We start from the raw sequence: 27,997 nt of genomic DNA on the forward strand, positions 1-27,997 counted from the left end.
GAATATCTCCTGAAAGACCTGCCTGAGACTGTTTTAAAGTTAATATATTTTTTTTAAAAAGTAGAAGAAATATACTCTAAAATAGAAATAAAAAGTATAGTTTAGTAAGTACATAAACCAGTAACAGTAGTTTGTTATTGTTATTAAGTATTATTATATACTGTACATAATTGTATGTGCTCTACTTTTATATAGCTGGCAGCACAGTAGGCTTGTTTATACTATCATCACCACAAATATGTGAGTAATGCATTGTGCTATGATATTACATAGGAAACAACGTCAATAGAAATTTTTCAGTTTCATTATAACCTTATGTAGTCTTCACAGTACATACTGTCCAGCCTATTGTTGACTGAAATCTCATTATTTGGCATGACTCTATGTTATTCTCTCCTCTAGGGCTGGTCATATTCCCAGATAAGCCTCTTCAATCTCCCTTCTGAAGAGTAAAGAGTGGGCTGGTGCCTGTGTTCTTAGAGTGAGCAAGGCAATTGGACTGGGACATCAATATGAATACAGCATTATGCATGGTCACTGAATTGAATTGTGTTTTTGATTAAGGACTTTCTTACCCCACAGATGAATAAATTTCTAGCTTTCTGCTAAGGGAGGAGAGGGGCAGTTACCCCGCAGTAGGGGAAGGAGCTTTAGATCATCACCTACTTTTCAGATAGCTCTCCCCACAGGCCTTTGCTGATTTAGGATTCATTCAGCTTTCTGCTGAGTCAGGAACCACTTATACATCTTCTCTTGAGTTTCCCAAATTTGTCTCTCTTGTCCCTTCTCCTGCTCTCCATATTCTTATGGGTTAAAAAAGCCTTTTCTTAAGCCTCTTTACTATGGTTTTAGTGGCGCTTTTGGGGGAAGCAAAATTCTATGTTCATCTTAACTCTGATGTTATCAAGTCTCATCTGATCTGCCACCTCCCCCAGATGACCTTCCCATACCTACTGCCACCCCACTCCCCATAACTTGGTTAGGTCTCTCATTGTGGGTGCCCATAGCACTGTGTGCTTCTTTTATGCAAACACTATTAATATTTCTTGCAATTATTTGCATTCTTCTTGTTGTTGCTAAATTCAATGCTCTGAAGGGAAAGACTATCACAACCAGTCCCCAGAGCCTAACCTGCAGCAAATACACCACAGTTATCTCCTGAGTTAATAGATTCATTATTTCTGATGTTGAACAGCAAATGATAATAGAAGGGGATTTGGCTAATTCCTGTCTTATTTGATTTAGGGGTTCAAGGCCTTTAGAACCAAAAGTTGTTCTCAATTCTTTTTGGTCAATGCCTTTGAAGACATAGTCTTTTAGAAAATCAGCCCTAATTAGTTTGAATTGCTAGAATTACTCATTTGTTTATTTGATTCATGAATATTAGCAATGAAATAAATACATAAACACCTTCAACCAGCCTCCACTAATTCCATATGTAATTCTTTCAGTTAATATATACTAATTATAGAATGTTTCATACAGTAGAATGCTGTGGTGTTTTAGAATCTGCTCTCTTGAATATTAAATAATCTTTTACTTCTTGCCAGCTCTACAGCTGTGAAAGTTAAATGTCAACTTTAAAAGGCAATGAATAAGAATGAGTTTGCTCAATGGACCAAAATGTGCTTCAACTTATAAAAGAAAGGCTATAATCATAAGGTAAATTTAAGCTTTAGGTTACCTTCTAAGGCAGAAAAAAATCAGAATAAGGTATAGTTTTGTTATTAAGGAGACATTAGGTTGATGCACTTATCTCACTTTTTAGATAATGTCCATTATGCTGTAATGGCATTTGACTGACTCTTTTTCTCATAACTCAACCTATGTCCCACCTACTTTATTTTGGACCAATGTAAAGGAGACATAACACCTTTCCTCCATAAGTTGATAGCAAACAACTCAGTGAAACTCACTGAAAATCAGAACAGCTAGAATGTTTGGCCCCACCAGGACTTGTCTCCTGACCTTAACTAAAGAAAAGGACTCTGTGAATAATTCCTTCCATGTGCATCACAGATGGAAGAGATAGATGAAAAACAAATTACAATATAGGGAACAGTTAGGATGACACTAAAGTGATATCAAAGACTTAAACTTTAAATACCAAATTTATAGACTTTGAGTCTGGATTGAGCTTGTCTAGAGTTAAAGCAATTATTTTCCTTGAGAGCTGATCTCCCATCAGTGAGTCTCCAAGGAATTGACATTGGCCAGTGATGGGCAGAGTGACAGTCCAGGAGGCTCAAAGACCTCTCAGACAACTTTAATGCCTATGTTGTGTCAAACTATTAATAATACAGATGCATGTGTAGGGAGTCTTTAATATGGATAACTTATGTTGCGTGGATAGAGACAGTAGAGGAATAGAAAAGTAATGAGAGGCACATTTCCTTTATGGCATATAGGAAAAGTGAATATAGTTAGTAAGTCAATTTAAGAGTTTTTATTTGCCTTCCTACCTGATTCTTGAGCATTCTTATGTGACCTTTACTTAATTTGGAAGTACTCTTTATGAGGCATGGACAATAAATTCACTAATTATCAAAAGGCCCTGTATATCTGATTATTTAATACAAAATCATTTGATGATTTATCTATAGAACCAGATGATTGTAGCTAATTCATTCTAGAAAGTAAGTTTTTCCAAGTACAAATATCTGGGCTGTGTCTATGACCATTAAACAAGCAATCAGAAACCGAAACAACAAAGCAAACTACAACCAGAGCTGTATCAAGCAGATCCAATTTTGAAAGGGAGATGTAGTAATATATATAATTTTATGTTAAGATCTTATTTCTCAGAAGTGCTCATTTAAACTCTACACATAGAGTTCTTTCTCTATTTTCACTGTTTCACTTGATTTCCCTTTTTCTTTCTCTTTAAAAAAAAAGGAAAAAATATACATATATAAACATATGTGGTCGGGATAATGGTCCAAGAAGTCAGTTTTTTTTTTTTTTTTTTTTGATAGGGAAAAACAACTTCAGGCACAGGGTATTTGCTGTGTGAGAAGCAGGTCTGTGGGGCCCTGGGTAAGTTTGAGGACAGCCCAGGAGTACTGAGTTCCTACTGGAGGATGGAGAAGCACCCGAGGTAGACCTCACACGAGGTCAGCCCTAACTACTGCACCTTGTAGTTTTTACCAAATTTCATTGCCTCCTGGTGGTAGTGATTAGTGTATATTGTTGAAATTTCATAATAAATGACTTGTTAACACGTTTCAATCCCAAATCCCATTATGTGATCCACATAATGGGAGAAGAAAGAAATTAATAGTGTTTGGGATCACTTTTTGGAAATTGTGTGTGTGTGTGTGCATGTGTGTGTGCATGCGTGTATGTGTGTTTCCTTTTTTCAGAAAGAACATGGTATAGAAAAATAGGATAGGAAACCTGGGTTCTATTTCTGGGCCTCCAATAAATCTGCTACGTTACCTTGTGCTGCCTAATAGCTCTCTCTGGACTCCAGTTATTTCCATTTGGAAAATGAAGGGATTGAACCAAATGATCTGTAAAGTCCTTTCCTGCTCTAAAATTTTATGGCTCTAGGAGAAATGCATCTATAGTTGCATAAATGGGCAAGTTAAATGAGGCCCAGAAGTAGCTCAGGTAGTTAAATGTTCATTGTTGGGATAGAGCACTTATCCATAAGTGTGTGGAGTGGTCACTTCACAGTAGCAGTAGCAAGCCTGGGCTGCAGTTTAAATTCTTCTCTTTTATTCCTCCCCCTGAGACATTAGCATCTATAAAACCTTTGGCACTCTTCAGAGGAAAGGAACTAGATGTAAATAGTAAGACGGATTTTTCTTTTCTCAAAGTACAGTACAAGACATTTACTTTCTTTTCTACTTATGCATTTGTATGATGGCTTGTCTCCTGCTCAAATACTACCCAGTTGTTGAACATTTTTTGAGAAGAAAAAAAGTTTAAAAAGTTGTCTTATGGTGTTGATGATATGGTTAGGCTTTATACCCCTACCCAAATCTCATTTTGAATTATAATCCCCATAACCCCTGCATGTCAAGGCAGAGACTGGGTAGAGATAATTGGATCATAAGGGTGGTTTTTTTCCATGCAGTCCTCTTGATAGGGAGTGAGTTCTCATGAGATCTGATGGTTTTATAAGGTCCTTTTCCCCCTTTGCTTACTCTTCTCTCTCCTGCTACCCTGTGAAGAGGCGCTTTCTGCCATCATTGTAAGTTTCCTGAGGCTTCCCCAGCCATGATGAACTGTGAGTCAATTAAACCTCTTTTCTTTATAAATTAGCCAGTCTTGGATAGTTCTTTATAGTAGTGTGAGAAAGAACTAATATAGACGAGGGGGAGAATAACAACAAAAAAATTCAAAGAGGAGAGTGGGGTGGTAAAAGGCCACGAGAGTGAGACAGACTGTAATTCAGTTCTTGATTCTCCATCTTATTCATTGTAGGACCTTTCATTTTTGTCTGTCCAGCTTCCTTCTTTTGGACAACATCTTCTTACCTATTCAGTGTAATCTGACTAGGCCATATTATGGATGGCTGACCCTGTTCCCCATTTCTACCTCCCCAAAAGCCCAGGTGTTGGGCACAAGATCCAGGCCAGGCCATTCAGAGGATCGTAATTGGAGTTCTGGGGAAGATCCCCTCTCCTGCTCCAGTTTGCAGATTACAGAGGACATCCTGCTTCTGTGGGAACATCTATCTATAAATAAAGTTAAGCAGTGGTATGGAAAAAGACAGTTCTGATGATATTCTTCTTATGTGAGCTGATGTTTTCCTTTAATTTTTATTTATCAAGTTTGAGTTGGGTTTCTGTAGCTTATACTAATACTAATAAAAGCAAACACTTACATGGTTAAGTACAGTTAACCATAACACTTATGTACCAGGCACTATTCTAAGTGTTTTATATATGCCAACTCATTACTCCCTACAAAAACTCTATGAATTGGTTTCATCATTATCTACATTCTGTGATGGGAAAGACAGAAGCACAGAGAAGTAAATAACATGTCCAAACTCTCACAGGTGGCCAGGGATAACAGTCAGGATTTGAGCTGAGATAGCTTAATGCCAAAGCTCATAGCCAGTCTTCTATGCTGCTTCTCTGAATAACAGGCAAACTAGGAGACCTCTAGCATATACTTAAGTTTTCTGAGCATCACTTACCTCTGTAAACATGGAGAGAATAATTGCTTTATTTAGGCAGCCTAGGCATTGAGCATTGTATTAGTCAGCATTCTTCAGAGAAACAAAACCAATATAATATATATGAAGGGATTTATTATGGGCTCACACGGTTATGGAAGCTGAGAAGTCCTACCATCTGCCTTTTGTGAGCTGCAGGGCTGAGAAAGCCAGTGGTGCAATTCTCTTAGAGTCTGAAAGCTTGAGAGCCAGGAGAGATTATGGTGTAACTCTTGGTTCAATTCTGAAGGCCCAAGAACTAGTGGGGCTGCTGGTGTAAATCCCAGGGTCCAAATGCCAGATAACTAGGAGCTCAGATGTCCAAGTGAAAGAGAAAATGGATGTCCTAGCTCAAGAAGAGAGAAAATGTACCCTTCCTCTTTTTGTTCTGTTCAGGCCCTTCACAAAATTGATGATGCCTATCTATATTGGTGAGGGCAAATCTTCTTTACTCAGTCCACTGATTCAAATGCTATTCTACTTTGGATTAGCAAAATAGACAGACAGATACAGACAGAAATAATGTTTTACCTGCTGCCTGGGCATCCTTTGTCCCAGTCATGTTGACATATAAAATTAGCCATGACAAGCACTCAGCTTATAAAGGAAATACTGGTGAAAAGTTATTCATCCATTTTGAAATTTCTTGAATCAAATGTTCCATTTTTTAAACTACCTGGGCTCCTGTTTCCTTAGACACGGCTAGGTCCTGGCTTGATATTTTTGCCCTGTGAGGCAGGAATCCTACCTGAATGCTTATCACCAACTTGAGTTTCCTGGAATTGATGGCTTGGCTGGTACTGAGTGATGATGGCTTTCTAGATGGCAAGTTTACTGAAATAATTTCAGAGTCAACCTAAATGCAATTTTTCTTTGCGTTATCCTTGCATATAGGATATCCCTCCTTAGCTGAGGTATGTTACAGCCAAATGGCCGAGTAGGTGGGATATTTGGTGTTCATATTTGGGGTTGTGACTCAGGTCCTGATGAGTTTGGTTTGGAGTTTGGATTGTGTGCCTTGGCAAATGATATTTTAATGGAAGGTAACAATAACCTAGTCTATCATTATACTTGCATGGTAATTCAAATAATTTGATAAGAAAATATATGTGAAAGCACATGATATAGTGCCAGTTAGAGCTGAAGTTTTGGCATCCTGATGGCCTGATGGCTGACTCAGACCATGCTTTGTTTCCTGTAAGTCTTTATTATGGTAGCCATTCAAGTTACACCCACCAAGTGGAAAGTCAGGTTTCTTTGTGGTTTTGGGTGTGCTCCTAGAATAAAACATAGAGAAAAATCTTGACATTGGTCTTAAAAATAATTTTTTTGGACAGACATCAAAGGTGCAGGCCACAAAAGCAAAAAACAAACAAACAACAAACAACAAAACAAAACAACAAATAAGACTACATCAAACAACAAAAAAAAAGCTTCTTCACTGCAAAGGAAACAAAAATGAGGCCAGGCATGGTGGCCCCAGCACTTCGGGAGGCCAAGGGTGATGGATCACTTGAGGCCCTAAAACTAACATTATGAAGATAGGCTTATATGATTTATCTTGTGGTTACTAGTTTGCAGAGATGGCCCTAGCACTTCGTCCCCTCCCTGAACATGCATGCTGCTGCTCCCAGAAAGAGGTTGAGGTTATTTGCTTACCCTCTGCACCTGGGCTGCCCTTGTGACTGGTTTTGATTAATAGAATGTGGCAGAAATGATATCCTGGAACTTCTGAATACAGACGTTAAGAAAAATAGTAGTTTCTACTTTCTGATTCTCGGACCCTAGCCGTGAGAAGCCAAGATCCATGGTGAAGCCACATGGAGGAGAATCAAGGCATTGTGTTTGACAGCTCCAGTGAAGCCACCAGACAATAGACAAAACAAGCTTCCAGCCTTGTGAATGAGCTGTGTTGGATTGTCCAGCCCAGTCAAACCTCTGAACAACTGTAGCTCTAACTAACATCATGTAGAACAGAAAAACCACCCAGCTGAGCTAATCATTCCACAGAATAATCAGAAATAACAAAATGGTTGTTATTTTTAAGTTGCTTTTAGGCCATAACAATAGATAATTTAAACAACATTCATATCTCTTAATATCATGCTTATTTGGTTATTTCTTCTAATATTAAGCCTATGGGTATAGTTTTTGCCATTTCTAATCTATCAGAGATGCAAGCAGTTTAAATTGTGAGGACCGATGAGCTAATAAAACAATGTGCACAACAGTCAACTCAAAATGGATTAAAGATTTAAACGTAAGACCTGAAACCATAAAACTCCTAGAATAAAACATTGAGAAAAATCTTGACATTGGTCTTAAAAATGATTTTTTTGGACAGACATCAAAGGTGCAGGCCACAAAAGCAAAAAGCAAACAAACAACAAACAACAAAACAAAACAATAAATGAGACTACATCAAACAACAACAAAAAAAGCTTCTTCACTGCAAAGGAAACAACAATGAGGCCAGGCATGGTGGCCCCAGCACATCGGGAGGCCAAGGGTGATGGATCACTTGAGGCTAAGAGTCTGAGACCAGCCCCTCCAACATAGTGAAACCCCGTCACTACTAAAAATTAAAAAATTAGCTGAGCATGGTGGCACATGCCTGTAATCCCAGCTATTCAGGAGACTGAGGCAGGAGAATCGCTTGAACCTGGGAGGTGGAGGTTGCAGTGAGCTGAGATCATGCCACTGCACTCCAGCCTGGGTTACAGAGTGAGTGAAACTCCAAAAACACCACAAAGATGATGAGGACAACAACAACAAAATAAAAATGAAAAGGAGCGCTATGGATGAGGAGAAAATATTTGTAAGCATATATCTGATAAGAGCTTAATATCCAAAATATACAGAGAACTAATACAACTTAATAGTAAAAATAAAATAGCCTGATAAAATGAGCAAAGGACTTAAATAGGCATTTTCCCAATCAAGACATACAAATGGCCAACAGGTATTTAAAAATGTGCTCAACATCACTAATTACCAGGCTAATATAAATCTTAACCACAGTGAGGTATCACCTCATGCCTATTGGGATGACTATTATCAAAAAGACAAAAGATAAGTGATGGCAAGCATATGGAGCAATTGCAACCCATGAACACTGTTGGTGGGTATGTAAAATGGTACAGCCATTATGGAAAAAAGTGTAGAAATTTTTTAAAAACAAAAAATAGAACAGCAATATGATTTATCAGTCATACTTCCAGGTACATATCCAAAGGAAATCAAACCGGTATCTTGTAGAGATATCTGTACCCCCATCTTCATTGCAGCATTATTCACAATAGCCAAGATATATGCTCAACCTAAGTATCTGTTGATGGGTATTATTTTACCTTAAAAAAAGGAAGAAACCCTGCAATTTGTGACAACATGGATGAACCTAGAGGACATGATGCTAAGTAAAATACAGACACAGAAAGGAAAATACTGCATGATTCATTTATCTAAAAAGTTGTATTTATAGAAACTGAGAGTAGACTGGTGGTTGCCAGGACCTGAGGGGTGGGAGAAATAAAGAGATATTGGTCAAAAGGTACAAAGTTTCAGTCATGTAGGGTGAATACATTCTAGAGATCTAATGTATAGCATGAGGATTATAGTTGACAATAATGTATTACATACTTGAAATTTGCTAAGAAAATATATCTGAAGTGTTCTCATCACGAAAAAAGGTAACTGTGTGAGGAGATGGATATGTTAATTAGCTTGACTGTAGTAAAATCAATTTAATATGTAAATATAGATCAAAACATCATGTCATGCACTTTAAACATGTGCTGTTTTTATTTAAAATAACAAAAAAACCCAAAGTGAGTGGCAAAGATTTTTTAAATATCAGGGCTGTGGAATTTATATTTAAGCCTGACATTTTCTTTTATCTCATGTATATTAATAATGAGCCAGTATAACTAGTATTGCTTTTCATAATATTTAAAGTTTATGTAGTTGTCACAGAAAATAATTAGTTATAATAACTCAAAGTCTTCAGTTGATCTCAGTGAATAGTACTCTACTATGCATCTTTGAGCCACAGAGGTGGTTTGACAGGAATGTGGCCTTTCCAGTCTTTCAGAAATCTTTGCAGCTATCTGCATTTTATTTGATTCTGTATTTGACAGTTACATAGTTAAATTATTGCACCAAAATATAAATCTTATATTGTTCTTTCACATGGCTTTTAAAAATTATTAAGCCTGAGGAAATTACATTTGTCCCACATATCTGAGTTAATTATTTCAACATAACCATTTAATGAGTGCATACTATTTACTAAGAAGAGTTAGGCATTGGGAATGTAGAAACAAAAGACATCAGCTCATTTGTCTAATGTATGAAACAGAAAAACCACCAATTAATACTTGTGTATCAGCCAAAGAATATGCTTGGCTAAAGGTAATAGGAAACCTAACTAATAGCACCTTGAATAATTAAGACATTTGCTTGGTCACCTGACATAAAAAATAAAGGCAGGGAGTCCAAAACTGGTATGGCACCTAAACAATGTCATCGAGAATTTGGATCTTTTTGTCTTTCTTCTTTACAAGTCTTATTAAGTAGCTTTCATCCTTGCTATCTCAAGATGGCTACTATGGCTCCAATCCCCAATCTGTTCCGGAAAGAAAGAAGTGAGAAAGTAAAGAGGTAAAAGGAAACTCTCCCCAGGATCTTCATCCTACATCTGTTTTATGGACTGTGGCATGGTAACCCATGGCTATATGACTGTTTTCAGCTTCTAAGCAGAGAAAGACAAGAGAGAACAGAATTTGGAATAACTGGTGATTGGGCCAAACTACATCCTACAACATACTAGGGGTGAGCACGATGCAAGGGAGCACTGCACTCAGATTTGGAAGGTCAGGAAAGACTTCCAGGTAGAAGTGACACCTGAGCTGAGTCACGAAGTCTAAGTTGGAATCAGCCAGATCAACAGGAGAGAAGGGCACCCTAGGTAGAGGAGGAAGGATGTACAAAAAAGGCAGGGAGGCAAGGCGTGGTGGCTCACATGTGTAATCCCAGCATTTTGGGAGGTTGAGGTGGGAGGATCATCTGAGGCCAGGAGTTTGACACCACCGTCTCTACTAAAAATACAAAAATTAGGCAGCATGGTAGCACACACCTATAATACCAGCTACTTGGGAGGCTGAGGCATTAGAATTGCTTGAACCTGGGAGGTGGAGGCTGCAGTGAGCCAAGATCGCCCCCTGCACTTCAGCAAGACTCTGTCTAAAAAAAAAGAAAGAAAGAAAGAAAAAAAGGGCAGGGGCAGGGAGGAGTGGGACCTATGGGACGCATGTATGGTTCATAGAGCAAGAATTTGCAGTGATGACAGCTGAAGTTAAAGAGAAATGTTGGGGCTAAGAAAGCAGGGCCTGAAAGCCATGCTGAGTTTGGACTTATTCATGTAGGTGGTATTAAAGATTTTTCAGCATAGGGTAGGAATAATCAGATTTGTGTTAAGAAAGCAGATAACAGATTGGTAGGCAACTGAGATTGCAGTCTTGAACATATCAAGGCAAGACGTAGTAAGGGCCTGACATTAAGCGATGGTGGTGTGGAGTGGGGGAAGGGTGCAGATTTTAGACCTAGTAAAGAAAAAAAAAGAGGCATTGACATCTACTTAAAGTTTGATTAATTATGGAGGTAAAGAAGACTTGAGATTGATTCCTAGGCTTCTGGCTTAGGCAACTAGAGGGTGGTGGGGCCATTCACTGAGCCAATGGAGTTAGAAGAAAGAGCAAATATCAGATAGTATGTGGATATTTGAGACTGGAGCACAAGAGAAATTACTGATCCAGTCCCAACTGCTAATATAGGTATCCTAGCTGGTTCCTCTGACTCATCTTTCCCTTTCAATCCATTCTCCAACCTACAGCTTGAATAATCCGTTTAAAATGCAAATAACCAAGCCCTCCCACTGTTTAATTAATATCATTACAGTATCATTTTCTCTTCTACGTTTAATGAGCATTTGCTATGTGTCTGGCACTGAGCTAAGTGCTTTACATGCCATATTTTATTTAATGCTCATTCTTTAAGATAGATACTACAACAACCCCATTATTAAGGGCCCAAAGGGGTAAAGTAACTTTCCAAAAGTTTTTTTTATCTAGTAAGCATCAGAGCTGTGTTTTAAACTCCTATCTGGTCTGTCTGATTGCAGAGCCTGTGTCATTAACTTTTAATGGCAAAAACTGGAATTACTTTTGTACCAACCTAAATACTACATTGCATCATCATTGATGCTTAAATGTATATAGCGCTCCCTATCTTCCAGAGTACTTTCACATGCATTATCCATTATTCCATTCTGCCTAACAATCATGCAAGGTCATTTGGGTGAGTATTTTAAATTGTATAAAGGAGAAAATCAAAGCACAAAAATAACCAAAGAATTCAATTCCTCATTAAGTAATTAAGCCATGTATTCTATAAATATTTATGAAGCTGATACAATGGGAGGAGTTTAAATGCAGAGTGGTTAAGAGACTTTCTCAAGGCTCCATGACTGCTTAGTAGCAAAGCAGAAACTGGAAGATTTGGGTCACAGTTCCGTGTTCTTGATGGGAGGCGAGAACATCTTGCAAAGCTGCTAGGGATCTTAGCAAGCACTGGGCTTGGATCAGGATTAAAATCAGATTCAAATTTTCCTCCATTGCATCTTCCTTCTCCACTTTTTACCCACTAGCTTCTTAGAGGTTGATCTCTAAAAAATAGGCCTGGATGCTGGGCACAGTGGCTTATACCTGTGGTCCCAGAATGTTGAGAGATTGAGCCTAGAAGTTCAAGTCTGAAGTGAGCTTGAATCACTTGTTCTGTGAATGGACTGTATATACAAAGCAACCCCCAAATGCTGAAGGAATAAGAAACTAAATAAAGAGGAGGCAGACAAATCCAGGTCATAGGTTTCGGGTAGTTTATTAGGGGAACTTACAAGCAGGAGTACTTACAGAATAGTCTTGGGAAGCCACAGTACAGGTAGATCACCACATTGCAAATCCCCAGACCCCGGGCTTATATCTTGGGGAAAGTATCCCTGCTCTAGAAGGAATGTGTAGGTGGCTATGGGTGTCAAAGCCTATAATTTCCAGAACAAGGGTTGTTACGGAGGAAACTTACAATAAGTAGATCTTCCTACATAAGGAGTAATACATCAGTCAGACATTTGGGAGGCATTCTTGAACTTGGGGTTAGTTAGAAGTTACATGGCAGATTAGCATTTAAAATAAAGGCACTCTTCTCTCCATATTGCCACTGTACTCCAACCTGGGTGACGGAATGAGACCCTGTTTCAAAAAAAATAAAAAGGCCTGGTATTCAGCAGCTTTGGATTTGTTCTGTGGCTAATTCAGTAAGTGGAAGTAGGAGGAAATGTCAGGGATGTGTGTATCAGCTCAACATAAGATTTTTTTTTTTTTTTGTAATGATGGTTGCTGTTAAGAATGAGACAGAGTTTTCCAGAGTGGTCGTAAATTGCGCCCTCACCTGCACAACGCACCCCCATCCTCACCTCAACACACAGGTAGACTCCATGGCCCACTGTGGCTAAGCTTTTCTTAAATAATGAATACTGCTTCTACTGCTGCCAGTGACAAGATTAACTCCAAATTAATTCCTTGCTTCTTTAAGTCACGTGCTCACATTCAGACTCCTAGATGGGACCTGACTGATTTAGTGAATACATATCACATGCCCTTGTTCTGGCTGCCAGAAACGGTGTGATGAAATATTTGCCCCCATCTAGACAAAACAGAAAAGAAACAGTTGATCTTTAAGGTTATTTGAAGCCTAAGAAACTGTGATTCTGTGGGCTTGTGTACATCATCTTGTCATCATGTTACCACTGGTGTTAGAGCAGGTGTGTAGACATTTCAACTCATACCAGGACTTTTATGATAACTCCAATATCAGACACCTTTTCCTTTCTTATCCTACAAAACATCTTTTGTTGTACTCTACCTTATAAAGTGTATAATAACTACAACCTTTAAAGATGCAAGAGGGCACATGTGGCAAATTCTGGGTGGTGCAGGGTGAAAGCCAGCCGCCTAACTTCCCAGCATCCTTACAGTGTGGCATGTCCTGGTGAATTTACTGGCTTCTGGTCTTCAGTTTTACATTTCCAGAAAGCCTGTTTTATCAGTACTTCAGAATTTATCTGACACATGGAGATGGACTCATGCTCATTAATTTCACGAGAAACACCAGAATTCTAATTAGTTAATTTATAATGAGAAATAAAAATTTCAAGCACACCAGATGGTCATATTAGCCTAATAAATGGCATTCTCTCTCTATGAAAAACCATATGAGAAGCCAAACAATAATCAGAATGTTGTTCACTGTTTGGAATCAGAGCAAGGGGAGTTGGTTACATGATTACGATGATTAATGGCCTTAGATTCTGATGGCCTGATTGTAATAGGATTCTTTCAGTTGTAAAGAACAAAAACACAATTAAAACTGTCTTGGGTAAAAAGGACAATTTATTAAAAGAGTACTGGAGTGCTTCATGGAACTTTGGGAAAGTCCGGGGAAGAGCCTGTCTTCAGAGGTGACTGGAATCAAGACTAGAAAATACTTCTCTTCCTGTTGGCTTCATTCCCTCCTTCTGAAAACCAACTTCTTCCACCCACTGGAGGATGTTACATCCCTCAGTTACTGCCATGGGAGAGTGAGTGGCCCTTTTCCACTGGTTTCTATTAAGAAAAGGAAATCCCATCCCAAAGCGGGCCCTGACCAGACTGGTATTTGGGCCTAGCAGCCAGGGGTAGGACTGGGAGCGGTGGAGCAGAGCCACTTGGCACAGGCTTGCTCCTGCTGATTCCAATACATGACTTTAAGTCACTGTTGGCTGTTAGTAAGTCCGGGTTGGTGCATTGGCATTGACGTAGTCCAGCTCTGCTCCCAGAAGCAGGGGGATCTGTTTGTGAACCAGGATACTGCGTCCCCAGGACAATGCCTAGAAATAATGACTCCCTTGTCTTTCTGATCTCTTGCTTTCTAAGGTTTCTCTGAAGGTCATTTCTCCTCTAATGGACTTGTTCTTTCTGCTACAGCTGATATCTAGGGGAAGATCCATGTTGATTTCCCATATTTTTATTCTCAAAAGACCATCTTATTTCAAATTTGGGGAGTACATAATGTACTTTCTATGACTTAAAGATTGATTGTTGCTCTCTTTGGATTTTTTTTAAAGGGAGTGAGGGAGGGAGGAGGCAATCACAAAGATTTGATGAGTAATTGGCTGAAAGTCATCATTCAATATAAGTTTCCATTTTGTTCCACAATGCCTTTTTAGAAAGATAACTGAATGTTTTAATTGTTCACCTGTATTTACTTTCACACTCGGTGTAGTTAATCTGTATCTCTTTAGATTCTAATTTTATTTTTATTGATTTAATTATTCAATGGATGTTTTTCGATGCCTACTTTGTATAAGACTGTGCTGGGAGGTGATAATAAGGAGAGGGAGAAGGGCTCACATACAGGAGGGATACGTTTCTACCTGCTTAACATGAGTACAGAGATACCCAAATACTGATCTGCATGGTAATTCTGCCCAAAGCAACGCTCCAGTGTTCTACCAGGGCTCCTGATAAGCATATCATTTGAGTCCTAACCTTGAGTGAGAAGAGGGTAGGCAAACAAGTTCACTGTTATCTATTAACATAAACATATTTTAAGATTATGGAATATTTTAATTATCTAAAATACTCTCAAACACCCATCTACTCATTACCCAGTTATAATGTAAGTTAATATTTTTACTATACATGCTCCAATGTTTTTAAAGAAATGGTCTATCATGATTTATATGGCCACCCAATATATCCACTTTATTGCAGGACATCAGCTTCCAAATTTTCACTATTACAAATAAGGCCGCAGTAACTATCATTATACACATCTCCTTGAATATATATATAAGGGTTTCTTTATATCCCATAAATATTACAATGATAAATCATCAATTCACAATAAATTTTTTAAAAAGCAATTTTCTTTTTACTCAGAATTGCTGGGTAATAAGACATATGTACCTTCAATTTTGCAAGATATTGCCACTAGTTTTCTTTGAACATATTTACTGTTTCATATCCTCATAAATAAGGATTTTTAATTTTGTCAGTCTAATAGATATTAAATGGCATTTCATTGTTGTTTTACTTTGCATTTCACTAATTACTAAATTTGATTTGCAAGAGCTTTAATGGCTGGGCACGGTGGCTCACACCTGTAAACCCAGCACTTTGGGAGACCAAGGCAGGTGAATCTCTTGAGGCCAATAGTTTGAGACCAGCCTGGACAACATGACAAAACCCATCTCTACTAAAAATACAAACATTAGCCAGGTCTGGTGGTGAGTGCCTGTAGTTCCAGCTGCTTAGGAGGCTGAGGCAGGAGAGGCGGAGGTTGCAGTGAGCCATGATTGTGCTGCTGTACTCCAGCCTGGAGATTGACAGAGTGACATTTTGAATAAAAATGAAAAAAATATATAAAAAGTTAATTCTGTTATTAATCCTCACTTGGTTAGATTTATTTTATTTTTAATTTATTTTATTGCATTTTAGGTTTTAGGGTACATGTGAAGAACATGCAAGATTGTTGCATAGGTACACACGTGACAGTGTGATTTGCTGCCTTCCTCCCCATCACCTATATCTGGCATTTCTCCCCATGCTATCTCTCCCCAACTCTCCATCCCCCACTGACCCTCCCCTATTTCCCTCCAACAGACTCAAGTGTGTAGTGCTCCCCTCCCTGTGTCCATGTGTTCTCATTGTTCAACACTCGCCTATGAGTGAGAACATGCGGTGCTTGATTTTCTGCTCTTGTGTCAGTTTGCTGAGAATGATGTACAGGTTCATCCATGTCCCTACAAAGGACACAAACTCATCGTTTTTGATGGCTGCATAATATTCCATGGTGTATATGTGCCACATTTTCCCTGTCTAGTCTATCATCGATGGGCATTTGGGTTGGTTCCAGGTCTTTGCTATTGTAAACAGTGCTGCAATGAACATTCGTGTGCATGTGTCCTTATAGTAGAACGATTTATAATCCTTTGGATATATACCCAGTAATGGGATTGCTGGGTTAAATGGAATTTCTATGTCTAGGTCCTTAAGGAATTGCCACACTGTCTTCCACAATGGTTGAACTAATTTACACTCCCACCAACAGTGTAAAAGTGTTCCTATTTCTCCACATCCTCTCCAGCATCTGTTGTCTCTAGATTTTTTAGTGATCACCATTCTAACTGGCATCACACTACCAGACTTCAAACTATACTACAAGGCTACAGTAATCAAAACAGCATGGTACTGGTACCAAAACAGAGATATAGACCAATGGAACAGAACAGAGGCCTCGGAGGCAACACAACATATCTACAACCATCCGATCTTTGACAAATCTGACAAAAATAAGCAATAGGGAAAGGATTCCCTGTTTAATAAATGGTGTTGGGAAAATTGGCTAGCCATTTGCAGAAAGCGGAAACTGGACCCCTTCCTGACACCTTACACTAACATTAACTCCAGATGGATTAAAGACTTAAACATAAGACCTAACACCATAAAAACTCTAGAAGACAATCTAGGCAAAACCATTCAGGACATAGGCATAGGCAAGGACTTCATGACCAAAACACCAAAAGCATTGACAACAAAAGCCAAAATAGACAAATGGGACCTAATCAAACTTCACAGCTTCTGGACGGCAAAAGAAACAGTCATTAGAGTGAATCGGCAACCAACAGAATGGGAAAAAATTTTTGCAGTCTACCCATCTGACAAAGGGCTGTATCCAGAATTTACAAAGAACTAAAACAGATTTACAAGAAAAAAACAAACAAGCCCATTCAAAAGTGGGCAAAGGATATGAACAGATGCTTTACAAAGGAAGACATACATGAGGCCAACAAACGTATGAAAAAATGCTCATCATCACTGGTCATCAGAGAAATGCAAATGAAAACTACATTGAGATACCATCTCACGCCAGTTAGATTTATTTTATTAATCCTCTTTTGGTTAGATTTAGTTTATTATTTTCTTTAGATGGAGTCTTGCTCTGTCTACCAGGCTGGTGTGTAATGGCATGGTCTTAGGTCACTGCAACCTCTGCCTCCTGGGTTCAAGTGATTCTCCTCCTTCAGCCTCCCAAGTAGCTGGGACTACAGGCACTCACCACCAAGCCTGGCTAATTTTTGTATTTTTAGTAGAGATGGGGTTTTACCGTGTTGGCCAGGCTGGTCTCGAACTCCTGACCTCAAGTGATCCATCTGCCTCAGCCTCCCAAAGTGCTGGAATTACAGGCGTGAGCCACCATGCCTGGCCTTTTGTTTAGATTTATAATAAATATCCTCTGCCAGTCTGTGACTTTTCTGAAAACTTTATAGTATTTTTTGATCAACAAAAGCTTTAAATTACAATTTAGTCAAGACCTATATATGAAATGTCAAACTCTAAACATTTTAGAAATTATATATGTGTATATACATATATATATACACATGAGAATATGTATATGTAACATACATATAATATATATGCATATATGTAATATTTTTTATAAGACTAGAGGTTTAGCCCAGCATCATTTGATTTACCCCTTTCTCATTGATTTGTAAAGCCATTTCCATCATATACCAAATTCCTATATTTTAGCAGGTCTATTTCCAGGCTTTACATTTTCTCAGCTGGTCTATTTTTATATTGACTCTCTTTGGCATTTCATGGAGTCATATGACTATTCTGATTTGTTTGTCAAGTTCCACAAAACACCTTATTGGTTAGATTGGAAGTACTTTACATTTTTTGGATGTAATAATTGCTATAATTATATCCACCATTCCACACATACATAAGTTATTTTACATTTTTCAACAACATTTTGTATTTTCTCTACAGATGTCTTACATCTTTTGTTATATGTATTCTCATAGGAAACTTAGATATTTTGTTGCAATTATAAATAAGATTTTCCACTTAGATTATGCTTTCTAATTTCTTGTTACAAGTACATGGTTATGCTGTTTTTGTATATTGATCTTTTATCCAATAACCTTGCTGAAACTTGCCTATTCTAATTTATAGATTCTCTTGTATTTTTTAAAATGTAAACAATTTTATCATCCATGGAAGATGACAAATTTGTTTCCTTTATTCCAGTATTATTCTGTTTGCTAATGTTGATTTTGCTCATTTTTCTTGTTTTACTGCATTTTCTAGGCTCTGTAGTGCATTATTGAATAGAAATGCTAATGGAAGACTTCTGTGACTAGGAACATTTCAGGGGAGAATTTTCATGGGCTTAGTTTTGATTCTTATTTATTGTGTTCTTCTCACAGTAATGTTGCCTTTTTCTGTTCATGTAAAGTATGTTGGATTTTTCTGGACTAGGAGCAATCATAGGTAATTCTACCCAAGAGGAATGAAAACTTTGGGCAGTTTGCTCAATATCTTAGTTCAAGAGTGCCCTCTTCAGTTCTAACAGTGAAGTGAGGCTTATTTAATTAATGACACGTTTCCAGGGTGGTAAAAGGTAGGAGGGAGTGATGTTTACTAATATCATGATACTATCTTTTCACCCTAGGATACTTATTTTCTTGTGTTTTATTTCTTATTTTTTTTTACCTTCTAGTTGTCCCATTCCTCCCCAGAACCAGTGTCTTTCCAAGACTACCACTGTGGTCCCGAATACTTCCATGAAAAGCAATGCTTCAGATATTCTGGTCTCACACATGTTCTCACACTTTCCTCATCAGGGAAGGACATTCTCTTTCTGTGGGTGCTGTCTTCTGCATTCCACCTCTGCTAAGGACTTGCCACCTCTCCTGTCTTCCCTGTAACCCCTGCCTAATTCTGTTTCAGCATGGACTCTGATTTGGCTCTACTGATTCTGGACTGTTCTACCTACATGTAAATTGAAGTTTGTTGTATTCTCTATCCTCCACTATGCTCTACCTGTGGGCAATTATATAGTTTTACTTTCTTTACTGTTGACCTGTATGGTTTTGGAGGATGTATGTAGAGATTTGGATTTAAGGAACCAAAGGGTTGAGAAATGTGTGTTACAACCTTCCTGCATACCTGTAGGTTTGTCATTTTATTTCTGTGATTCTGGCCTTTTTTTGCCTTACATATTTGTATTATGCTGTTCTTGAATTGCTGTAAAGAAATGCCTGAGACTGGGTAATTTATAAAGACAAGAGATTTAATTGCCTCACAGTTCTACAAGCTTTACAGGAAACATGGTGCTGGCATCTGCTCAGCTTCTAGGGAGGCCTCAGGGAGCTTTTCCTCATGGCAGAAGGTGAATGGAGAGTAGGCACATCACATGGTGGAAGCAGGAGCAAGCAAGAGAGTTGGGCAGCAAGAGCTACACACATTTATATGAGCAGATAGTGTGAGAACTTACTCACTATTATGAAGATAACACCAGACCATGAAGGATCCACCTCCATGACCCAAATACGTCCCACCAGGCCCCACCTCCAGCATTGAGAATTATAGTTCAACATGAGATTTTGGCAAGGACAAACATCCAGTGTCAATATTCTATATGTTGCTAGGTTTATTGACATGATATTGTTATATACTTTCTTGGTGACTTGCTCTTTTAATCAGTAGGTAATGATCTTTATAACTAGTAATTTTTTTATTTAAAGTCTCTTAGATAGGATGTTAAAATAAGAATTCAATTTCCTTTGGTTAATATTTGCTGTTGTTAACCCAAAGACCACCATGATGGCTAAATAGTAGAAAGGAGACCTTTATTGGAGATATTGGTTTGGAAGTTAGGAAAGAAAGTCTCCAGCATGGACGAGAAGAAGCACGGGTTGGATTTTATGCCTCACAGGGCCGGAATCATGCATATTCAGGAGGTTTGGGGGAAAAGCTAGATGTGTTTATGAGGGAGCTGTAGGCATATGTAGTGGATAAACATATATATGGCATACATTCTATGTTCACTTTAGGGCTACGTTTTAGCATTAAAATGAGGTAGAATTTAGCTCTTTCTATCAAAAGGTGAACTTTAGGAGACAAAGACGGTTTACGCACAGCCTCTATCAGGTCTGCAATTGCTTACCAGAGAAGAATGTTTGTAAGGCCAGTCCTCTGTCCAGTCAGAGTTGTAGTGGTTTGGATTGTAAGTCAGAATTAGGACAATTGGCCTAACAGCTCCTATTGTTAGGATATTTAGTGAGAATTTAGAAATTTGCCATTCAAACCCATCCCTGAACCCTCAACCCATAGGCAACTTTTTGCTTTTTTTTTAACCTTAGGTTCTGTTTTAGTTGATAAAGGGGCATCTATTTTGGTCTCTCAGATTGCACTGTATATAATTTTATATACTTTTGTTCGTTGTGTTTTATTTTTTATTATTTTTTATTTTTGTGGATACATAGTAGTTGTATGTATTTATAGAATACATGAGATATTTTGGTACAGGCATGCAATGCATAATAATCACATCATGGAAAACTGGGCATCCATCCCTTCAAGCATTTATCCTTTGTGTTACAAACAATCCAGTTATACTCTTTTAGTTATTTTAAAATGTACAATTAAATTATTATTGACTATAGTTCCCACATTGTGCTGTCAAATGCTAGGTCTTACTCATTCTTTCTATTATTTTTTGTACCCGTTAACCATCCCCACCTCCCCACTGCACCACCCTCTCTCTGCCCTGACTAGCCTTCCTATCCTCTGGTAGCCGTCTTTCTATTCCCTATGTCCGTGAGTTCAGTTATTTTGGTTTTTAGATCCATAAATAATGTGAGAACATGTGATATTTGTCTTTTTGTGCCGACATATTTCACTTAACATAGTGATCTCCAGTTTTATCCATGTTATTGCCAAAGACAGCATCTCATTCTTTTTAATGGCTGAATAGCACTTCATTGACTATAAGTACCACATTTTCTTTATCCATTCATCTGTTGATGAATTCTTAGGTTGCTTCCAAATCTTGGCTATTGTGAACAGTGCTGCAACAAACATGGGAGTGCAGATATTTCTTTGATATACTAATTTCCTTTCCTTTGCATATATGCCCAGCAGTGGAATTGCTGGATCATATGGTAATCAACTGTTAGCTTTTTGAGGAACCTCCAAACTGTTGTCCATAGTGGTTGTACTAATTTACATTCTTACCAAGAGTGTATAAGGATTCTCTTTTCTCCACATCCTCACCCTCATTTATTATTGCCTGTCTTGTGGATATAAGCCATTTTAACTGGCATGAGATAATATCTCATTGTAGTTCTTATTTGCATTTCTCTAATGATCAGTGATGTTGAACACCTTTTCATATTCCTGTTTGCCATTTGTATGTCTTCTTCTGAGAAATTCTATTCAAATCATTTGCCCATTTTTTGACAGAATTATCAGATTTTTTCCTGTAGAGTTGTTTGAACTCTTTATATATTCTGGTTACTAATCCTTTGTCAAATGGGTCTTTTGTAAATGTTTTCTCCAGTTCTGTGGGTTGTCTCTTTGCTTTGTCGATTGAATCCTTTTCCATGCAGAAGCTTTTTCACTTGATGTGATCCCATTTGTCTATTTTTGCCTTGGTTGCCTGTGCTTGTGGGGTATTGCTCAAGAAATCTTTGCCCAAACTAGTGTCCTGGAGATTTTTCCCAATGTTTCCTTGTAGTAGATTCATAGTTTGAGGTAATAGATTTAAGTCTTTAATCCATTTTGATTTTATTTCTGTATATGGTGAGAGATAGGGGTCTAGTTTTATTCTTCTGGATATAGAAATCCAGTTTTCCCAGCACCATTTGTTGAAGAGACTGTCTTTTCCCCAGCGTGCATTCTTGGCACCTTTCTCAAATAGTGGGTTCTCTATTCTGTTACATTGATCTATGTGTCTGTTTTTATGCCTGACCCATGCTGTTTTCGTTACTATAGCTCTTTAGCATAATTTGAAGTCAAATAACATGATTCTTCCAGTTTTTTTTTTTTTTTNTTTGCTCAGGATATCTTTGGCTATTCTGTGTCTTTTGTTATTTCACGTAAATTTTAGAATTGTTTCTTCTATTTCCATAAAAGATATCATTGGTAGTTTGATAGGGATTGCATCGAATTTGTAGATTGCTCAGAGTAGCATGGACATTTTAACAATATTGATTTTTCCAAACAATGAACATGGAATACTTTTCCATTTTATGGTGTCTTCTTCAGTTTCTCTCATCCATGTTTTATAGTTTTCATTGCGGAGATCTTTCACTTCTTTAGTTAATTCCTAGGTATTTAATTTTATTTGTGGCTATGTAAATGTGTGGTTCAAACTTCACATCAGTTTATGGTTCCCCATTGTAATGAGTATCCTCTTCAGTTCTAGCACCTCAGGATTTCACTTTTGGGCTTGGCAATATTTGTAGACTTTGGGGGATGGGCGGGGATGTATTTCATCCAGCATTTCTGTGTGTTTAATGGGGTGGAGATTGGGGATGCTATGTAATCTCAGTCTATCTGGCTGTCCTCCATTATTCTTCAGCTGTCACCTAGCAGAGAATGTGGGTCAAAAGCCCATAGAGACGGGAAGTTGGTGATAAGGAGAATCCTTGGAATGCAGAGCTCCTGAGCTCAGGGACTTGAGCCTGGGTAGCCACAAATATCGTTAGTACAGGAGAGTAGCAGGTAGGGCTAAATTGGAAATATAGTAGTCTCCCCTTACTCACAGTTTTGTTTTCCACAGTTTCAGTTACATGAGGTCAACTGCAGTCTGGAAATATTAAATGGAAAATTTCAGAAATGAACAATGTGTAAATTTTAAATTGCACATGGCTCTGAGTAGCGCCACAAAATCTTGTTCCATCTGGCTTCATCCAGTTCAGGACCTGAATCCTCCCTTTGTCCAGTGGCTCCACACTGTCTGCTGTTCCTGCCTGTTAGTCACTTAGTAGCCTTCTTTGTTATTAGATTGTCGTGGTATTGCAGTGTTTGTACTTGATAATGGCTCTAGAGTGCAAGAGTAGTGGTGCAGGCATTCAGATATGCTAAAGAGAAGCTGTAAAGTGCTTCCTTTAAGCACTTTAGATGCTTAAAGATGAAAGTTCTCGACTTAAAAAGAGAAAAAATTGTATGCTGAGGTTGCTAAGACCTATGGTAAGAACAAATCCTCTATCCTTGCAATTATGAAGAAGGAAAGAGAAATTCATACAAGTTTTGCCATAGTGCTTGATAAGTAAGTGCTTAGCTGAGATGAAAAAGGAACTACATTTGCTGATAGAAAACATGAACGGAAATATGTTCTAATTGATAGTGATTGGATTCAGTGCTATCAGAGGCTTCAGAAATTCACTGGGGGTCTTGTAACGTATTCTCTAAGGATAAGGGAGACTGCTGAAATTGAAGTAGGGATGCCCTGCTGGTGGTGGGTAATACTTAAACAGAGGCTGGGACCGTTGTGGGGTTTTAAATTTTGATTAGGGCCATTCCTTTCTGAAATGTTTTTATTTCATGTAAAGTGTATACCAATAAAAATTTAAAATATTTTTCTTTTTGAAGTTGTTCGTTTCTCAAACATTCACTTATCCTTCTTAGATGTGCACCAACAACGTACTCAGAAGATTATGTTCCACCATATGATTATCAGCCACACGTGAGTACAAGAGCCATAGTCTTATACCTATTTGTGTACTTAAAGTGTTTCTTTGCACCTGGTATAGTCAAACTTGGGAAGAAAGAAGAAATTACTGAAGTTTATGATATTTTATATTTTTTGAGATATTAGCTGTTTATTGGAGTCATTACAATGTTTTATGCTTATGATTTATTTTTGGATGTTGATAGATTTCAGGGAAAAAATATTACAATATCTAAAATATATTAGACACTTTCTTCCTCATCTGGTTTACTTGTCCCCTCCCTGAATCCAATTTATCTGGAGTAAGAACGCACTTTCTATTCATTTGTATGGCATCAACACATAAAAGTAAGTGGCTTAATATTGCCCTGGGAAATATGTATCTTAATTTAAAGATGCCCAGTTTATAACTTGAATATATTTGTACTTTACAAGTTATGCAACAGAAACAAAACAAGGCTGCTTCCTATTAGCGTTGCTCTGGAAATCTTAACCAGGGCAGTAGACATGAGATAGAAATAAGAGATTTAACTGTTGATAAAGAAGAGAAAAACACAACTTACTTTCCAATAGTATAATTATCTATTTAGGAGAACCAAGATATTAAACTGAGAAGTAATTAGAATAAATAAGATGTTAGCTTTCCTTCATATCAGCACTAACCAGTTAATAAATTACAAAAGAAAAAAGCATACAAATTATTATTAGCAACACAAATTCAAATTCTTTAATGAGGAAAATTTCACCAAGATCAAGAAAAGAAAATGTGGCAGTTTATCTCCAAAGATGGCAGAACTTCCTGTTGGCACAAGGAACTCCCCATTGAGGGTGAGGATTCCTCCATCTCAAGTTGAGGTGATCAGTAGAACATGGCAAAAGTACCATGTGCCAATTCTAAGCCTAGCTTTAAGACTGCCTCCATCTTTTAAGCTCTGAGCCACCAGATTAGAAATCCAGGCTACTCTGTTGGAGGGAGAGGCCATGGGAGGAATACTGACAAGCCTAACTTACCAGTAAGGAGGCCATTATAGATAATCAGCTTAGCAGAGCCTGAATTCCAGCTTCAGCTGCCATCTGACTGCAACCCATGAGGATCCACAAGAAGAAATTGGAGCCATTGTCTGTTTGTTTTAAAATATAGACTAAAACATAACTGAGACAGATATCTCAAATGAAAAAGGAATAGCTACCATTTTAGGGAACTGGAAAATTAAACTAATTAGAAACCAAATTTATAAGTTTAATATAATTACAATCAAAATCCCAATGGATTTTGTTTTTTATTAGAATTTTAAGATTCTAGGAATTATTTGAAAGGACAAACAGGTGAGAATAATCAGAAATGTTTTGAAAAGGTAGCATAACCAATTTAGGGAAGTAAGAGATTTAGGACACCACCTTCATTATATGCTACATTATGATTGATTTTTTCTTATTTAAAAAAATTAAATTTAAGGCATAGAAATGGCAAATGTGCAGGGGGAAGGAGGCAGCGAACCACATTGCCATGTATGTACCTATGCAACAATCCTGCATGTTCTGCACATGTACTCCAGCACCTAAAGTGCAATAAAATATATACATATATTTAAAAAAAAAGAAAGAAAAAGGAAATGGCAAATGTTTTAGCTATGGTTTAATAGACTTAATATATATATAGAATTCACACATATTGGCAGGAAAAATGTTAATGGCCCTGGAGAAATGAGCAAAGGACATATATGGGCAGTTTACAAAGTAGGAAATATAATTAATTAGTAAACACAGGAAAAATACCCCATTTACAAATAATAAATAATATGAATTAAGAGATATTGAATGAATTAAAAGATTTTTCTTTTGAGAATAAAATTGGTAATGTATTTAAAAAATACTATTTGAAGCCAGGTGTGGTAACTCAGGCTTGTAATCCCAGCACTTTGGGGGGCAGAGGCAGGTGGATCACTTGAAGTCAGGCTTTTGCAACCAGCCTGGCCAATATGGCAAAACCTTGTGTCTACTTAAAAAATGCCAAAATTAGCCACGTGTGGTGGCACGTGCCTGTAATTCCAGCTACTTGGGAGGCTGAGGCAGGAGAATCTCTCGAACCTGGGAGGCAGAGGTTGCAGTGAGCTGAGATCGCACCACTGCATTCCAGGCTGGGTGATGGAGTGAGACTTGGTCTCAAAAATTAAAAAACAAAACAAAACTATTTGACTTAATTATTTTTCTAGGAAACCTCCCCAAAGAAAAGTAATTCAAACTAGCGATAAAATTAATATGCAAATGTACGCATCATTGAATTATTTATGATGGCAAAACTTGGAAAGTACCTAAATATTTAGTATTACTGAAACTGTCTTTGCAAAAATTATAGTAGGAAGGGAAATGTGACATAACTGAGTCCATCTTGCTTCTACCAGGCTGAACTGCTTTTGCCCCTTCTTGTGTGGAGGGCATAATAGTCTTTTTCCTGAACTGTTACACTGGTTCAAAAATGGAAACTGTATTTGTAAATACTAACTAAAGGTCACAAGGTTAGACTTACATGGTAAGGGCTTGAACTTTGCTGAAGAATAGGCATGGTTAAACAATGACCTGGCATTGCCTAACTGGCTTTGCTATACTTTGCTTACTGCCCCAGAGCCATGTAACAGGGGTCACAAGATTTATAACTTCCCCAACTACTCCCAGATAACTTCAGTATTGTGGAACCTAAAGAACTGGTCCATCAGATATTTTTCAGATTAAGCATTTCAACAGATGGAGAGACGTTGCCTGGTCCTGAGACCCTCTCCTGGGAACTGACTCAGCTATGCAAAGACAGTTTAGATACTCCTGTGATTTCATTCTCAGCCAATCTTTTTGGTTCCCCAGGCCCCAGCTCACCAAATTATTCTTAAAACCCTAGCCTCTGAATTCTTGGGAACGTAGATTTGAGAAATTTCACCTGTCCTTTGGCTTGGCTGGCCTTGTGATAATCAAACTCTTTCTTTGCTGTAACACCTGCTGTTCTCAAGGTATTGTGTTTTGGGGGCCAGCAGGCAAGAAGAATGCATTGCGCTGTAACATTAGGGGTAGTATTAATCAAATATGTTATAATCATATGATGAGATATCATGCAGTCTTTATAATGTCCATAGTTAGTTCTTAGTGTCTTGAAACATCTTCATTTAAGGGTAAAAAAATCAAGATGCAAAGGTGCATTATGTTTTATATAAACTGTATAAAAATATAGAGAAAATTTTTTAAACTGGGGAAACTGCCAAAATGCTAGCACAGTTGGCCATTAAATGTTGAGACTCTAGGTGACTTTTTTCATCTTTACATTTTTTAGAATTTTCCAATGTAACAAGTGTGATCATTTATCATCAGAAAAACCACAAGGAAAGAAACATATTATTGTAAAATGCATTTCAGGTTTATTTTCTTATTTACATGGGGTTTGGCTGTATCTTTAAATAAAAGACATTTAATTAAAAACTCATATACTTCAAAGAACTAAATATTATAAATAATGTGGATGTATTCGCAGGGCTCACAAATCATTAACCATTGCATTATATATTTATGCTTTTAATTTTTTCAACATTATTTCTAATATTTCTCATGTCATTTGTTTCCACATTAACAGCCCAGCATACCATGGCAGTTTTTTTGCCTTTATTTGCAATTTTGTTCATTTACTTCTAACTTCTTTTCCAAAGTAATTGATTTTGAGGCATGATTTTTAGCATTGCTTCTGATACCCACATTTAATGAATGCTTGCGTTACATTGATATTGGATACAAATAATTTTAAATTATAATTATAGTGGATGCTTAAATAATAGAAAAATAGTGATTGAACTCTAACAGATGTTGTCATGCACATAAACAATTGTATAATTCACATACTGAAAAAGGAGAGAGTATTTTCTTGCTAGAGGCTTCACTATGCGGCCTTGCCAGAAACACAGCTCACCATTCATTCAGTCTACTACCTCTGCAATATGCAATTTTTGAAGAAATCTGAAAATGTTGTGCATAAATTGAGAATTGATTACTTTTTATATTATGGTCTCTTACATTTGCTTAATTCACATTTGTATAAAGTGGGACAGCATTATAGAAAGTAAAGGGAATGCTGGGGAGAGATAGCAAGGGGAGAAATGCCAGATGTAGGTGATGGGGAGGAAGGCATCAAATCACACTGCCTCGTGTGTTCCTATGCAACAATTTTGC

General features: G+C 37.6%; 1 protein-coding gene across 2 annotated transcripts in view; it reads left to right on the forward strand.

Annotated features, from left to right (window-relative positions):
* CUNH9orf135 (chromosome unknown C9orf135 homolog) overlaps window positions 1–27,997 on the forward strand; it is an 87,382-nt gene that overhangs the window by 40,015 nt on the left and 19,370 nt on the right. Inside the window, exon 5 of one of the 2 annotated variants that reach the window (XM_017543442.2) lies at window positions 23,752–23,809. The exons of the other annotated variant lie outside the window; for it this stretch is intronic. Within the exon in view, the coding sequence (XP_017398931.1) occupies window positions 23,752–23,809 (58 nt within the window). The remainder of the gene's footprint in view (window positions 1–23,751; window positions 23,810–27,997) is intronic. 2 annotated transcript variants of the gene reach the window in all.

The sequence above is a fragment of the Cebus imitator genome, unplaced genomic scaffold (assembly GCF_001604975.1).
Source record: "Cebus imitator isolate Cc_AM_T3 unplaced genomic scaffold, Cebus_imitator-1.0 Scaffold155, whole genome shotgun sequence".
NCBI classification, from domain to species: domain Eukaryota; kingdom Metazoa; phylum Chordata; class Mammalia; order Primates; family Cebidae; genus Cebus; species Cebus imitator.